Source organism: Primulina tabacum, chromosome 2 (genome assembly GCF_025594145.1).
Source record: "Primulina tabacum isolate GXHZ01 chromosome 2, ASM2559414v2, whole genome shotgun sequence".
Lineage (NCBI taxonomy): Eukaryota > Viridiplantae > Streptophyta > Magnoliopsida > Lamiales > Gesneriaceae > Primulina > Primulina tabacum.
Window position 1 is genome coordinate 53,975,626 of NC_134551.1, and position 14,650 is coordinate 53,990,275.

The 14,650-nt window shown below is 36.0% G+C and overlaps 3 protein-coding genes across 6 annotated transcripts; all 3 read right to left on the minus strand.

The window, feature by feature from the left end:
- Nucleotides 1-23: 23 nt before the first annotated feature.
- On the minus strand, nucleotides 24-4,946 carry LOC142537044 (protein FLX-like 2). Of its 4 annotated transcripts, XM_075642576.1 has the most exons (7): nucleotides 4,286-4,935; nucleotides 3,942-4,161; nucleotides 3,353-3,641; nucleotides 2,094-2,701; nucleotides 1,465-1,610; nucleotides 1,202-1,260; nucleotides 26-806 (listed from the first exon to the last, which is right to left on the minus strand). In XM_075642576.1, the coding sequence occupies exons 4-7, from the start codon at nucleotides 2,651-2,653 to the stop codon at nucleotides 555-557; spliced, it is 1,017 nt and encodes a 338-aa protein (XP_075498691.1). In that variant the 5' UTR covers nucleotides 2,654-2,701; nucleotides 3,353-3,641; nucleotides 3,942-4,161; nucleotides 4,286-4,935; the 3' UTR covers nucleotides 26-554. The 4 variants fall into 4 exon arrangements, with proteins under 4 accessions (XP_075498693.1, XP_075498692.1, XP_075498691.1 ...); XM_075642578.1 differs by having other exon boundaries at nucleotides 24-806; nucleotides 2,094-2,662; nucleotides 3,353-4,161; nucleotides 4,286-4,946; XM_075642577.1 differs by having other exon boundaries at nucleotides 25-806; nucleotides 2,094-2,659; nucleotides 3,353-4,161; nucleotides 4,286-4,940.
- A 912-nt stretch (nucleotides 4,947-5,858) lies between these two features.
- Nucleotides 5,859-10,560, minus strand: LOC142537045 (putative inactive ATP-dependent zinc metalloprotease FTSHI 3, chloroplastic). The gene is made up of 4 exons (XM_075642580.1): nucleotides 9,254-10,560; nucleotides 7,873-8,196; nucleotides 6,616-6,916; nucleotides 5,859-6,233 (listed from the first exon to the last, which is right to left on the minus strand). The coding sequence occupies exons 1-4, from the start codon at nucleotides 10,277-10,279 to the stop codon at nucleotides 6,034-6,036; spliced, it is 1,851 nt and encodes a 616-aa protein (XP_075498695.1). The 5' UTR covers nucleotides 10,280-10,560; the 3' UTR covers nucleotides 5,859-6,033.
- Nucleotides 10,561-11,544: 984 nt separating this feature from the next.
- On the minus strand, nucleotides 11,545-14,330 carry LOC142537047 (uncharacterized). The gene is made up of 6 exons (XM_075642583.1): nucleotides 14,140-14,330; nucleotides 13,247-13,345; nucleotides 12,981-13,136; nucleotides 12,769-12,866; nucleotides 12,296-12,506; nucleotides 11,545-11,774 (listed from the first exon to the last, which is right to left on the minus strand). Exons 1-6 carry the CDS (start codon nucleotides 14,240-14,242, stop codon nucleotides 11,689-11,691), a joined length of 753 nt encoding a protein of 250 aa, XP_075498698.1. The 5' UTR covers nucleotides 14,243-14,330; the 3' UTR covers nucleotides 11,545-11,688.
- Nucleotides 14,331-14,650: the final 320 nt, after the last annotated feature.

A 14,650-nucleotide genomic window follows, 5' to 3' on the forward strand; every position in this document is an offset into this window, starting at 1 on the left:
GTTAAAACATTTGGGTTTGCCACTGAAGACTGGTAATGTTTCAAGTAATAAATTCAATTTTTGTTTAGTAACTCGATGCTTATTACCTGAACACGTTTTTTAACACAACTAATACATAATATAAGCGATTGCTTGTGTTGCAAATAGAAACCAACACAATTTTGTTCGTACCACTCATAAATTCACCAGAATCTCAAGCACAAATGGTTGGGCGTCCCTCTGAACTTCGCCATCCCATCCACAAAAGGACAGACGAATTGCTCAGATAGAAGAGGTTTTGAGTTCATATTCGAGCAGGGTTTCCATTTCGTGGCACCGGATCATTCTCGGTTCCACCCCTCGCACTCGGTGTAGCAGATGCATTATTGTTCGTAGGTACCTGCCCTTGAGACCCGGTAGTAGCTCTTGATGATGCATTGTGGCCAGGGACTTTCTGCATATTATAATTAACTCCGCTTTGCCCACCAAAACTGGGCCCAGCCAGGCCTCTTTGGGTATCATAAACAGCTCCAACTGGTCCTCTTTGAGCATCGTATCCAGGTCCTGATGGCCATCTATCTATGAGCATCGTAACTAGGTCCAGATGTATATCTCTGCGCATCATAACTAGGTTCGCCTGGTCCTCTCTGAGCATTGTAAGCAGATCCGGCTGGTCCTCTAAGGGCGTCATAACCAGCACCAGTGTTGCCTATTTGGGTATCATAACCAGCTACAGCTCCAGTGTGGCCTCTGTAAGGATCGTAGTTAACAGCTCCCCCGCCAGCAGCACTGGCAGCACTAACCCCTCCCAAAAACGGACTTTGGCCCTGTTGCAATAAAAAAAGCAAACAATCAAAGATCGAAGTCAATACTAAAACACCAAATGAACAGAAACCTTAAAGGCTAAGAAAAAACAGAATTTTTTCTACTTTATAGACAAGGATGTGAAATTTATACATCTATCATTTGAAAGAATATGAATTATTTTATACACAATGAGATAATCTGAAGGTAAAATAGACCCCAATACATGATAGGGATCACAATTTCATTATTAGCGAGGTACAATCCTGCTTTATTAGTCCAGTGATGGCGTACTGTAGTCGAATGGTTTAAAAATTGTAAATTTCTGCTTTCAAAGAGCATGATATGATATCGGATCTCCATTTTTATTTTAGTCGAGCTACTATTAATCAAATGTTTCAAAATCGCTAACTTATACCTGAGTAGCACCATAGGCATTTTGGGTAGGGTTATAGTTCGCCACAGGAACACTCCCACCTGCGATATCATGGTAATACATGAGCTCCCAAAAATCTGAAGAGAACATTGGTCAGGGTCTCAGGGAAAACAAAGTAAGGGAGTCTGGGAAACAAGTTAAAATTTTATTTATATATTTTTTTTAAAAGCCTAGTCTCGTCCTCAATATTCATAGGTCTCCCCTGAATCATATATTGAAAAGGAAAAATCTGAAAATGACTATGCCTGTTCTAGGATCGAAGTTTGTGGAGTTAGATAACTCTGTTCTGAGCTTTTCCACCTCTCTTGTCATTGAAGCATTGTTCTTCTCCATCACTTGAAGAGATTCCAGATGATCATGGTACAACTTCTTCTCATAGTCATAGGTAGCCCTATACAAATTCAACCACAATTAGAAATAATATCTGCAATACCAAATCGAAACTAGAAAAAAATCACGAAAACAAAGTCGAAAAATGTAATAATTTAACTCACGTTGTCTCTTCGATTCGAGGAATCTAGAAAGGGGAAGTAATCAGAATGAATATATGTAGAAAATGTGAATGCTGGTTAAACTCAGCACAACCAAGACATTTGTTTTCTCTTCACATCTTGGAAATTTTCCCAATAATTTTCAAACCTCAAATGCAGTTTTGTTAGGAATATATAAATATATAGATCTGCCATGTTTATCTTACTATATTATCATCCAGCATCTAATAATTGCAATCCAAATTAAGAGATATAAAAAAAGTTTGACCCTCTTGACATTTTGTCATAAATACAAGCTAAATTTTGTGGTGTCTCGTGTTCTCTTGTTCAAGATCCAATAATTTTGAATCTTTTATTTCAACCAAAAGAAAAGAAAAGGCTACCTGTAATGCTGATAGTCCTGTCTCATACTGTCAAGCTCGGACATCAGAACAGGAATCTGTTGTGCCTCAGAGTGAGCCATCTGAAGATCACGAGTAAGCTGCTGCGCCTCGGCAAACAACTCCTTCCTCACAGCTACTAAGTTCTGAGCCTCAGCCCTTGATTGCTGCAACTCCACCTTAATGCTCTTTGAACTTTCAAGTTCAGCCTCCATCATTGAAATTTTATCCACAATTCCTCTTGTCTGATTTTCCTTCTCAGATTTAATGTCTGCAATGTGAGAATGTACTAATTGCAGGTCATGCTGGGCTGTAGCGAGATCTTGTCTTAGAGATCCATGAGTAGCCGCAAGCCTCTGATTTTCTGTAGCAAGTTTCTCTGTCTCAATATGTTGTGCAGAAAGCTTATGTTCCATTACCTCAGGAGGCGGTAACATTTTGAAAGGAGGGAAACCAGCAGTTGGTGGAGGAAATGTTGAACTATAAGGATCAGGATACAATGCACCAGGGCCAGGCACTGGACGACGAAGGTGAGGAGGAAGGACTCTACCTTGGCTTGACATAATGAGCTGCTAAACTTGACTTTTTATCACATGAACAACCACTTAACACTGCATATAGAGATACATTTTTAAACAAAACATATACTCATCCGATACAAGCAGCACAGACCTAAAACCTATGTCGAGGGTAATGGGGGTGTGAAATGGGTTTAAGTGGGGAGTCTGAGCCTCAACAGGTGCGGTCCTTAGGTTGATGCCTCATATTATGTTTAATGACCAGCATGCAAAAACTCCGAATATTTAAGGGAAACTACATTAACCTGGTCAAGAACTAGATTTATGGATATTAACAGATTAATTGTTTCAACATTGAAGCCTTCTTAAACAATGTTATAATATTCTTGACTATGGACTCAAGCTTCTTAAACAATGTTATAATATTCTTGACTATGGACTCAAGTTAAACTGTTACTGATTTGCATCAACTCCTCAGTTTCAAAAATATCTAAAGAACCAAACATATCAAATTTCCATCCAAACAATATCCAAAAAATACCATCCACACATAATAGCTGAAGTTACTATAGAATTAAAAATCCAAAAGAAAACCGAAAGCTAATATACACGCCATACTCTCAAATCGCAAGGTAATTTTTGATTAAAAAAACATATCAAAACGACACAGAGCTGAATATAAAACAATAACTGCACGAATGGTAAAGGTGAACAAACGATAATTTAGGCGAATAGGGTTTCTACCTGATCGAATAGTGAATTGACAGATTGGGAGCGAAAGCCAAAACCAAAGCAGCTATCCTGCGGAAAATTAGTCTTCCTTGAAGCTTAATCAATGTCATATGCTGTTTACCAACTTGTATATGTGTATATATATAGATCCAAGCTTGTATTTTTTCATATTGATTTTCTAAATTTTTTGCTCATTTTGCAACAAAGCCTGAATGTTAGACAGCGTCAGAGCCTGAATGTTAGACAGCGCTTGGCTCAGCCAAATTTAACGGTACCTCGCAGCCAGAAGCTATTCATAATCCTGTAATTTATGATCCACAAAGATCAAATGTAAGATCTGGTTAATTTTTAATTGGAATGGATATTTCCTGTAACACGTGTTTCGACAAAAACTTCTCTTAGATTTGACATCGATGCATATTCTAAACTAAGCATTATTAGTGTAGCTGGTATACGTGTCTGAGATTATTGGAATAGCTGGTGTATGTGTTTGAGACATAAACTGGACAATGATAAAGCACCAGCTATATAGAATCCTTCTATTGGTGACCTTTGAACAGGCTGGCAAAGTTACGAGCCAGCTGCAGTTTTATACACAGACCTGCAAAAGAGAACTTGAATCGAGTTTCTGAAGAGTTAAAAGCCAGTGAACTCCCCCATTGACCAGCTCCAGTTTCAGTTATTACATTCTTGACACCTTGCTGTGCATCCAAACTTGAGGAACAGTTGTGTCCGGTTTATGCGATCCAGCTGGGCTAACCCCTTCATATTTGTTGTAGATTCTTGCAGGAGTATCAAGTAGTTTTTCCAATCTTTTGGCTCTGAATTCAAGCAAAAGACTATCCTTAACAAGTTAGGCGAAATAAAGTAATTGAAGTAAGATAACCTTAAATATCAGGTAATCCCACTCGATTAAAATCCAGAATTTTCCCTGAGGCACCTAACCTGATTAGAGGTGTTGGGCGCCAAAGGCTATAAACATCAAGAACTTCTTCTGGGACGTCTATAAATTGGTCATTTGAAGCTTCTTGCTTGATCAATAGATAGATCTTCAGGTTTCACCAGTTCAGAAGTCTTTGGATGCAGAGGGGGAGGTGGTTTTACTGGAAGATCTATTGTTAGATTGTACCACCGCTGAGGGATTCCAATAGCTCTGGAACTTGCAAAAAAGGCTGTTTTGGTTCCTGATTTGAAGTTGGGTGAAATACAAGAAGAAAATGACTTTTTCTTCACAGAAACAATAATATTTTCTTTTTGCCCACCGGATCAAGGAATATCAACAATGAATCGTGTTCAAGCATTTTCCTCAGAATAAGCATTATGGAACTCTTTTTCTTTTGTTTTTTAATTTCTTTTTACGGCCAAGCAAATTTCAGACAAACAAACATTTAACCAAACTTAAGCATACCAAGAAAATACCTCCAAGAAATGGAGATTTTCGACTCTACTTTACAGCATTGAAACAGGAAAAGGTAAACTAAAAATCAGAGTCCTTTTGGGAAGGGGACAGTGAAAGAAACAACAGCGGAGTGAACCATTTTTGAGGATGAGTCAGCGTTTCATTCTGCTATTGTTTTTCATAGTCAGATCCTCTAGCCAGGTGGGGGACCCCTTGGACATTCCGTACGTGGTTACAGCATTTAGTTTCATTTATTTGCCATTATTTTTTTTTTTTCAAATTTTGCGATATTTAAAAGTTCATCTTAAATTGAATAGTTGATTTGATATACTATGATATTTCAATTCACGAGGCCCAAGCCGCAAAAAAAATTAGATACTTTTCTGGTATTTTTAAAGTTTTGGAAAAAATCTTAGATTTGATTATTTACTTGGGTCGGATTTTTATGATATCTCGTGGGATGTACTTATTTTTTAAAAAACAATTTCATATTTTTATATGACATGTTGGTCAAATGGATAAATATGTACATTTAGATGGCGATGGCATCAATATAAAATCAGTGTGACACCAACGAAAAAACCCAACATTTGAAGCATAAAGTGGTGAGAGAAGAATTAGGATTAAAATGCATATACTGAAAATGACTTGTTGCCATCACATTTAAAAGATTGCTGCAACTTGTTTAGTTAACATGTCTGATTACCCAAACCAGCTAATTTATGGAGATCTTGCAAGAACTGCAAATTATCTTGTCCGCTGTAATGCAAGTCGTCAAGCAGATGCATACAGTTGCCACCTCGTGACAGAAGAAATTTTTTGCAGATGACCATAGGCATATCTTTGTACGATGCAAGTTCGGCTATCTAGACGAATCTAGATTCGCGAGTGAATGGCTCACAGGTGAGTTCAACAATCATAACCGTTGGGCGATCAACTGTCCCCAACATTATGCAAGGTTATGTTAATCGCAAGAATTATATCAGGACTTTTAAACTATTGTATGATTGAAAACCGGTTAAAGATTTTCATGTATCACAGTCCAATATTATTTCGTCCATGCAATTTATTCAGCAAAACTTACAAGCTAAATCCTAAACAAACAAGGAAGGAAAAAAATCCAAGAAATTTAGAACTTTGTGCTGCAGAATCAAAATAAACAACAGAAACGTCAAAATCACACACTAAGCAGAGGCAACAAAACTGCTGGTACTACATATTCATGTTCCAAAAAATGAGTGACCAGTCAATGATTCCCCTGTCTATAGAATAGAAACCTTATTTTCTCGTCTAATCATGCGAGAGTTTGATAGCCAAGAGGACCTTGTGTTCCATCTTGTCCCGTATCATTTTTACCCATAAGAGAAGGCATCCACGGAAACAGCCTTACAAGTTCCCTTCTTATTGTGTTGGGATTCCGTTGCTTCTCATTTATCCCATACTTTGCTCTCTCTATAGCTTCCATTATATCTTCCCTCGATACATTTTCAGCGCCTGCAAAAATCAGTAGTATATGACGTTTAATTATAAAATGAAGCAACTGGACCCAATCAGAGATTGACAAAAAAATCGATTAACCAGTGCCCAGTGTGCAACTGCTAGTCAAATCTTGGTTTTGCTAATTTTTTAATATGCAGGTGGTTTCATCTTTCTGTATTATAGAGTATTCTCAGTGGCTTTCATGGTGTCAAGCTATTCTTTTATCCGACAGCTCTAGAGTAAAGGAGCAACTTACTCTGAAATTTAAATTGCAGTGCCATAATTTTAATGGCAAATATAAACCAAAGGAATCTCATGTCACCGAATGGAAGAGGCAGTTCTCAAAATGCATTAAGATAGAAAACCCTTGTAAATTTGAACATAAAGTCTGTCTAACCTCTGCGAGCAGCGAGCAGCGCAGCCTCATTGACAATATTTGCAAGATCAGCCCCGACAAATCCTTGGGTAAGAGACGCAACTAGGTTGGAAATAAGGTGTTTGTCCTCGTCAAGGGGGATTCCTCTCAAATGTATAGCCAGAATCTTTTTCCTTCCATCTTCATCGGGTTCCCCAACATATACTTTTCTTGAGAACCGACCAGGTCGACAAAGGGCTGGATCTAATGCTTCTGGTCTATTTGTTGCGGCGATGACAACTACATTTATATCCGACTCAAAGCCATCCATTTCTGTCAGCAACTAGAAAGGCAGCACATGAAATTAGGGGTAGTTCAGGCAAAGCACATCATAACATAATCCATATGAAGAAATGTATCAATTGGCAAGCTAGTTAAATATCAATTGTAAAAGCACATGTACCAAGCAATTCTAATAAATTATTGTTAAAATAAATAATCAAGAATCAGATTTAATACTATTAGGATTATGATGTATCTTTGGTATGAGGTTATGGTGATTTAGTTTTGTGAAATGTTTATTACCATATTTATCTCACTATATTTTTAAATTCACAGTTTCACCATAAAAACTGGGTGATGGTTGTATTCTAAATTAAGAGATATTCATAAGAGTTTTAGCCCTCTGGCCATTGTGTCATGGGGACACATTTTTATGGTCAAACCACAAAAATCATGTGGTGTCACATTCTCTCTCCGCTATCTTCATGCTGTTTCATATTCAATGCTTGTCGTGGTCTCGTGGATATAGATCTTTATGGTTAAACCAGGCAAATGATTTTTTGTATGATGTTTTTCTTTACTGTATTGATGCTATATAAAATTCAACAATATCATGCATATGCATTCAAATCTAAGTATCACCATAATCATTTTCTCCATCGTTATCTAACTACTACCAATGGAGTAATAAAATAGGTAAATTTCATTTCTACCTCCCGGAATGTGTTCAAAACTCGTTTCATGCCACTATAAGAAGATGGTTTTGGAATGCAAGTTCCTGTGGATAATAGTATCAAAGCCAGGATTTCTGAGCTTACTTATAATTGATACTTAAATAATTTCATTTAAATTCACTCCAAATAATGTTTAATGTTAATATCCACAATAACAACCATGTGTAAGTCTAGAGTCACAAAATAATTATCACCAATACATGAAAACCGAATGAATTTTCTTTTATAATTTAAAAAAAAAAAAGAGGAAACCTGCAGCTAGATATAGTTATATAGGTAATACCTGGTTCAATGTCTGGTCTCTTTCGTCATTGAAACTTCTTCCACGTTTCCCACCAACCGCGTCAAGCTCATCGATGAAAATAATTGACGGGGCATTCTTCCTTGCAACTTTGAAAAGATCTCTAATGCGAGCTGCCCCTCTTCCAACAAATAACTCCACAAATTCACTAGCAGAAACTGAAAAAAAGGGTACTCTGGCTTCTCCAGCAACTGCACGGGCTAGTAATGTCTTTCCTGTTCCTGGAGGACCTACAAGAAGCACGCCCCTAGGTAACCTTGCCCCTAGCTTGCTGTAGTTTATTGATCCTTGGAGGCAACAAACTATCTATGAAAAAATAATAGCATTAGTAAAATAACAGTTTTTCTACCGTAGATCCGGGCTGAGCATTTACGAAGCATCTATAAATCACTTTCTGTGTGCGATCACAAAACAGTTGTAGAATTCAGATGAAGTAACAGATTATAAGACAAATGTCAACTTATTTCTCTGGAATTAACAGAAATATTCATGAAAAAGCGCAAAATGCCAACTTACTTCTCTGGAATAAACAAAAACATTCATGCAAAAGTTCGGCGAAATATTATTTAGCAGGTATTATCAATGTTTTACAAATCTTTTTGGACACATTATTTAGCCCCAAATTAGCACACGTGCGTAACCTATTACATGTTCGGGATACAATACATATCAATAATCAATACTAGAATTTAATCAGTTGTCTGTTGATTAGATAAACTAAGGTTTCATTTGGATGCATGAATTTCAAATCCATGGATTTTGATTATAATTTTATATTTAACAATTAAACAATAGATCTTAAATACATATTTTCCTTATTTACACATTAGTCACACCAATTATAATTGATTTCAAATGTTTCCATTATTGGGTGAACTTTAAATTTATCTTAATTAACATTAAACACTGTATAAACATGGAAGATATGAATTTCAAGTTTATGGTCTTAATTATCTATACCATAAAAATACATTTTAATACATTTAAAATTCACGGATTTGAAATAATCAATCCAAACACAACCCAAGTGTTTCACAAAATTGAAAAATAATAATAAACAAAATATCATGGGTGGTTATTCTAAAGGATATTTAAGGAACTATGAGAAATATAAACCATGAGACACTGGTTGTTGCTCTAAATGGCTCTTCCTTAATAATATTCTATTGAATAGAAGCATAGAGAGTGAGATAAGGTGAGAGTTATAACTTTTAAAGTAACAAAAAAAAAAAAATTATAATAGCAATTTATAATCATGAAGCTGTAAGTATTCTTAGGTAATTAAGAATTCAATGACAATTTTCTGATCCGAGTATTCACAATTCTTAATACTGTGTATAGTTTGAAGCTTCAACATTCTAACCTCCATAAGCTCCACCTTTGCAGAATCAACGCCATCCACATCCTCAAAGCAAACCAACTGGTTGCTAGGTCTTCTTTTTTTGGCCGGACTATTGGCAGCAGAAAGTTGGCGATATAGAAGATACATTAAAGGAATCAAAGGAATCCACAAAGTGAGCACTGTGATCAACATACTCCTCATAGACATCAGAGTCGACTGAGGCGCAGAGGCATACATTGTTTTTTTTTCCCTCATCAAACCCAGAAGATAGCTTTCATCATGATCAATCTTTCTTGTAGAAAACTGCCAAGTAGGGGATGGTTTCCGAGATTTTCTCATTGTCCCTGGCATATTCTGCTCCTCTAGATTATTTCGAAGAGCATCACTGTTGGCATTACTATCAACTACATTCTCATCAAGAGAGAGTGATCTATCTTCCACGGTTACAATATCTTTAGAATTCAACATTTGTGTATTGTAATATATGCGACGAGTACCCTCCTCAAACAAAACCTTGGACACACATCCATTTTGAAGGCTCGCTATCAGGTCAGAATATGGAACAACTTGTGGAGCCGACACTGATGTAATTTTAAGAAACAAAAAGCACAGACCTAGTAATATAGGTACGGAAGTAGAAAGGGTCAATCTCTTAACATTATTTCGCAGGAATGTTTGGATGTCGTTTAAGGTAGATTTCATGGAAGCCCTCGCCAATCTTCTCCATGACAATCGTCTCCTACGGCGCAATCTTAACGAAAACTTCTTTCGAAATTCAGTATCTTCTCCTCTAACCAATTGGGCATCAAAATTCTTCTTCTTTTTGAAAACTAAGCTACCATTTTTGCTACACAACAACCTATGCTGAGGCTTATAACTATAACTCAATGCCGCAAAAGGCTTAGAGACAGAACTAAAGCCATTCTTGGACAATGAACAAGACAGAGTTCTACGCCCCTTCAACAATTTGAAATTCCCAACACAAAGATTCAATTTTTCTTGTGTAATGAAGAACCCATCATTCGAAACAAGAGGAAAAGATGGCATATTTGACAGAATAAAGTTTCAATTAGCTTTAAAGGATGACCCCAGTCCAAGATTTGCCTCAAGAATTCACCAAAAGCAGACGAGACAAAAGAACACAGTGGCTTTGCAAGGGGAAAATACCTTAACTTGAATCTAGAGGAAATTGAGCAGATTACTCTCTTCGCGAGATTTGGGAAGGGAAGATAACATAATCAGATAAGAGGGCAGTGCAGGGCCGCAGGCAGATGGATTTTTTCCAGAAGATGTTTCCCATGTTTTGCAAATGATGATTCTACTAGGGGTGAAATTGAAATTTCAATCACTTCTCGGTTGGTGTGCTAATAATAAACCTCGGGCTTGGAAGTTGGAAGAATATCGGTATATTAATGGGTTTGACTACAAAATTTGAATAAATTTTTTTTTTCTTTGGGTATATTTACGGAAATATACCCAAAATTTTGAAAATAATTTTTAATCTGTAATTCTAGTATATCTTATAAATAAAAAACAGAGTAAGAAAAAGAAACATTATAGTGGGGGCAATTTGGTCATTTTAATTATTCATTATATTATAATTATATCAGCCAAAAACTTGCGTGATACGGTCTCACGGATCGTATTTTGTGAGAACAATCTCTTATTTGGTTCATCCATGAAAAAGTATTACTTTTTATGCTAAGAGTATTATTTTTTATTGTGAATATCAGTAGGATTGACCCGTCTCACAGATAAAGATTCGTGATACCGTCTTACAAAAAACCTACTCATTATATCAAACGTCATATGTTTTTACCACACTGTAATATTTATCTCAAAATTTCAATTTGTTATCACTATTGTTACAAATTTTCATGTTATGCTTTCGTTCAAAGCAATCAGTGCATAAACCTATGGTAACTTAAGTGGTTAAAATAAAATAAAGTTATTAATCACAACTCATTGTACGTTTACTTAAAAAATAAAACTTTTTCTAAACTCAAAAGCCCATTAATATTTATTTCTTAAAATCAAATATTCATTAATAATTGGATTTGTGAATCTGATGGTCATTCGATTCAGGAAGTAAAAATGATCTTTGGTTCGTATAAATGGATAAAAAATAGAAAAACACCTCCACTACAATCTTTTGTCGGTTAAAATAGATAGAAAATGACAAATTTGTGATTTTTCAGTTAATCACCGTTCTAATCGCAATTTAATTTATCAAACTAAACATATTATTAATTATTCATTATCACTTTATATCTTATTCAATTATTGTACACTATAAGCTATCCTGCAAAATATATCCAAAGTAATCGCAACTTAAATTAATTTTCAATCACCCAAACAGAGGAATCCGACAATCAGCGTGTATCCATTACAATATGCTACAGTTTATGGGAAGTATGCACTGGTAGATTCAAATCAAACAAAGCCAAAAAGTGCAATCAATATGGTCTAAATTTCCTGGCAGCTCTCATTTCTTGTATCCGCTTTTTATCCTGCTCGAATTTGCTTTGCAGCATCATAATCTCTGCATAAACCACAAAACAATCATGTAAAGGAAATGAGCACGAGTGGCAACAAAATAACACTAGATGAGAAAAAAAGACATGGGTATTCAGGCATTCCTATTACGTAAAGTTATTGATTAAGAATCCATAAACAACCAGCTCAAGGACCTTAGACAGACCAGGATTGCTTAAGGGTGGCGTGTTGGGAGCATATCTCCAAATGATAACTAACGAGGTTTTTGAGGTTGGTAACAGTGTAACACTTGTGCAGTTAAAATCCACAAAAGCCTCGGATTTAGAAGAAACTAAGTATACTGAGAAAGAAATAAAGCTGATGAAACACATTTCCACGAGTGATTATAGACTAAGACTAATACGCAATTCATCTGTGTGTAACATTTGCAGATCGGAAAAAAAATGAAACATCAACCTTATTACTGGTCCACCACATTGTTGACATGGATATGCAACCCTTAAATTAAAAGTACCAGGTTCATAAACTACCAAGTAAAAAGAATTTTGCAAAAGAATTCAAGCATACCATTTCTGTGGGCTTCCCTTCTCTGGAACCGATAAAAGTCTAAACCAACGTCTTTACTCTTCTTTTTAGCCATCTTATCTAGAACAGCAGCTTGAGCAACAGAACCAACAGCAATTCCACTTTCAGCCTCAGTGGTCTTTTTCCTACCTTTATGATGTACAACAACAGTCCACCCACCTTCTGCTGCTTGGGCTTCCCTTTCCTTTCTTGCCTGCATCGATGGTAAAAGGAAATAGAGTGACAAGATGCAGAAAAAGGGAAAAACCAAATACGGGACAAAAACTAATTGATGAGGTAGGACAATTTATACAAATTTGGCAAGAAAAAAGAATGAGGAAAATCTAAAGACAGACCACAGAGCAAGTTCCTCAGCTTACAAAACAAAAGTGTACTTCAATTAACTTATCGTGACCATATTTTATTTGAAAGATGTTAAAAAAAATTAAAAAATTTGCACTATAAATATTAAATACCTGCTCCTCTTGTGCCTCATGTGCTGTTATGAAGTCATCAATCCTTTCCTGCAGTACCTTAATTCCAGGTCTGGTCTGATGGTATTGCATAACCCATTCTAATCAAAAGACAAAAATGTTTTAACTCAGATCAAGAAGGTTTAAGGAAAACAAATTCTCCAAATTGTTTAATAAATTGGACTAGACATTTCTCCTGATACAAGGTACCATACTTTTCATTCCTTTGGAATTGTCCTCATCTCCTGAGGACATCTGATCAACTTCATCATCTGCAACATTCCCTTTCTTCTTAAGCAAATCATCCTGTGACGATTCTTTACCCAGTAACTTCCTCTTTTTTTTCTGTTTTGTTGACTTTTTTGGCTTTCCTACCATTAGACAAAACAAATTCCACAATTATTTTTTCCCAGTACTAATACGATAGCATAAAGTCAAGGGTACGCCGTAATGAAGATTAGTGGCTAGTGCAATCAGTTACCACTAGATTTGAAGCTTCTTGTATCAGCCTCATCAAGTCCTATAGAGTTTGTATCATGATCTTTGCTTTCCAGCTTTGCAGTCAAAGCCATTTCCTCATCTGACAAAATGACAATAACATCGTTTTGCAGTTCGATGTCTATATATGCATGGAGTATCGATTACTAATATAGCTTTTTTCGTTATATTTTAGAGGCAGAAGTATCGAGTACGAAATCAATCTTGATTTGATCAGATTCAAATTATGAGTCCACGTGCTCCAATATGTAACAGGTCATCAAAATCACACACCCGAAGTGCACAAAACAAGTAGGTCATGATTGACCACCTGTCCACATCCTCAAAAGGCTTAGAAAACACATGAAGCTGTTGAGAATTATAATACCGGATATGATCATAAGTCGCAATTTTAAGTCAGATGTCGTATTATTTCAAATGAGGGGACATGTATAATTTCCCAATGCAACTGACCAAATCCAGCCCAAAAGCCAGGATTCGGCGGATTTCCATCACTCCACAGCCACATCCTAATTTGGACCTGGACACCATTCTGCTACCTAACTGATATAACTTAGTTGTGTGACTTGGGTCCAGAATTGAGTCCAGAAATATGCAGGGGAGAAAGAGAGAGAGAAAAAGAGTTAAGGCATCAAATCATCAGCTTTTTCCTTCGAAACCGACAAATTAAAATCCCCATAAATCAGTTTTCATCTTCACTGCAAGGATAAAAAATTATTGAATAAAAAACTCTGCCGGTAACACATCTTTAAGCCCCCATATGATACACACCATACAAAGATGGCTAACATGCATGATTCGTGCGTAAACAAAAAGGACATGCGCACCAAAAATTGAAATTTTAAAAGAAATACAACAATTTGCAACAATCAATACCTGTTTCTGCAGACAAGGAGTTTCCCACCTCTGTCTTTTCTTCTTTCCTTTTCTTTTTATTTATCTTTTTCTTAAGTTTTCTGAGTGAATCAACAGCTTCCATAGCTACCTCTGCATACAATGCAGTAATATAAGAGCGAAATCGCTATGATATATGAGAAAGAGAGTTTACCTGAGTTAAAATTGAGCAGCGAAAAGGGAAAATAGAAAATTAGGTTTAACAAAGTTGGACGATTTGGTTACAAAAATGGTAATCGGATGGATTTGGTTCAGTTGTAATTCGGTCGGTTCAGGGCCTTATTGTGTTGGGCTTGTAAAGGTCATTCCCAAACTGTAAAGCCCAATCCGAATTTCTTTAGCAACTCAGCTCAATAAAAAAAAATGCCAAAAAATTTATACAATCATATCCTTCCATTTTATTTCTTATTTTTACTATAGTTATGCATATTAGCTTACCAATATAAAACTCAGAGCTTTTATTTATTTACATTATTTAAGGATAAATAGAGAA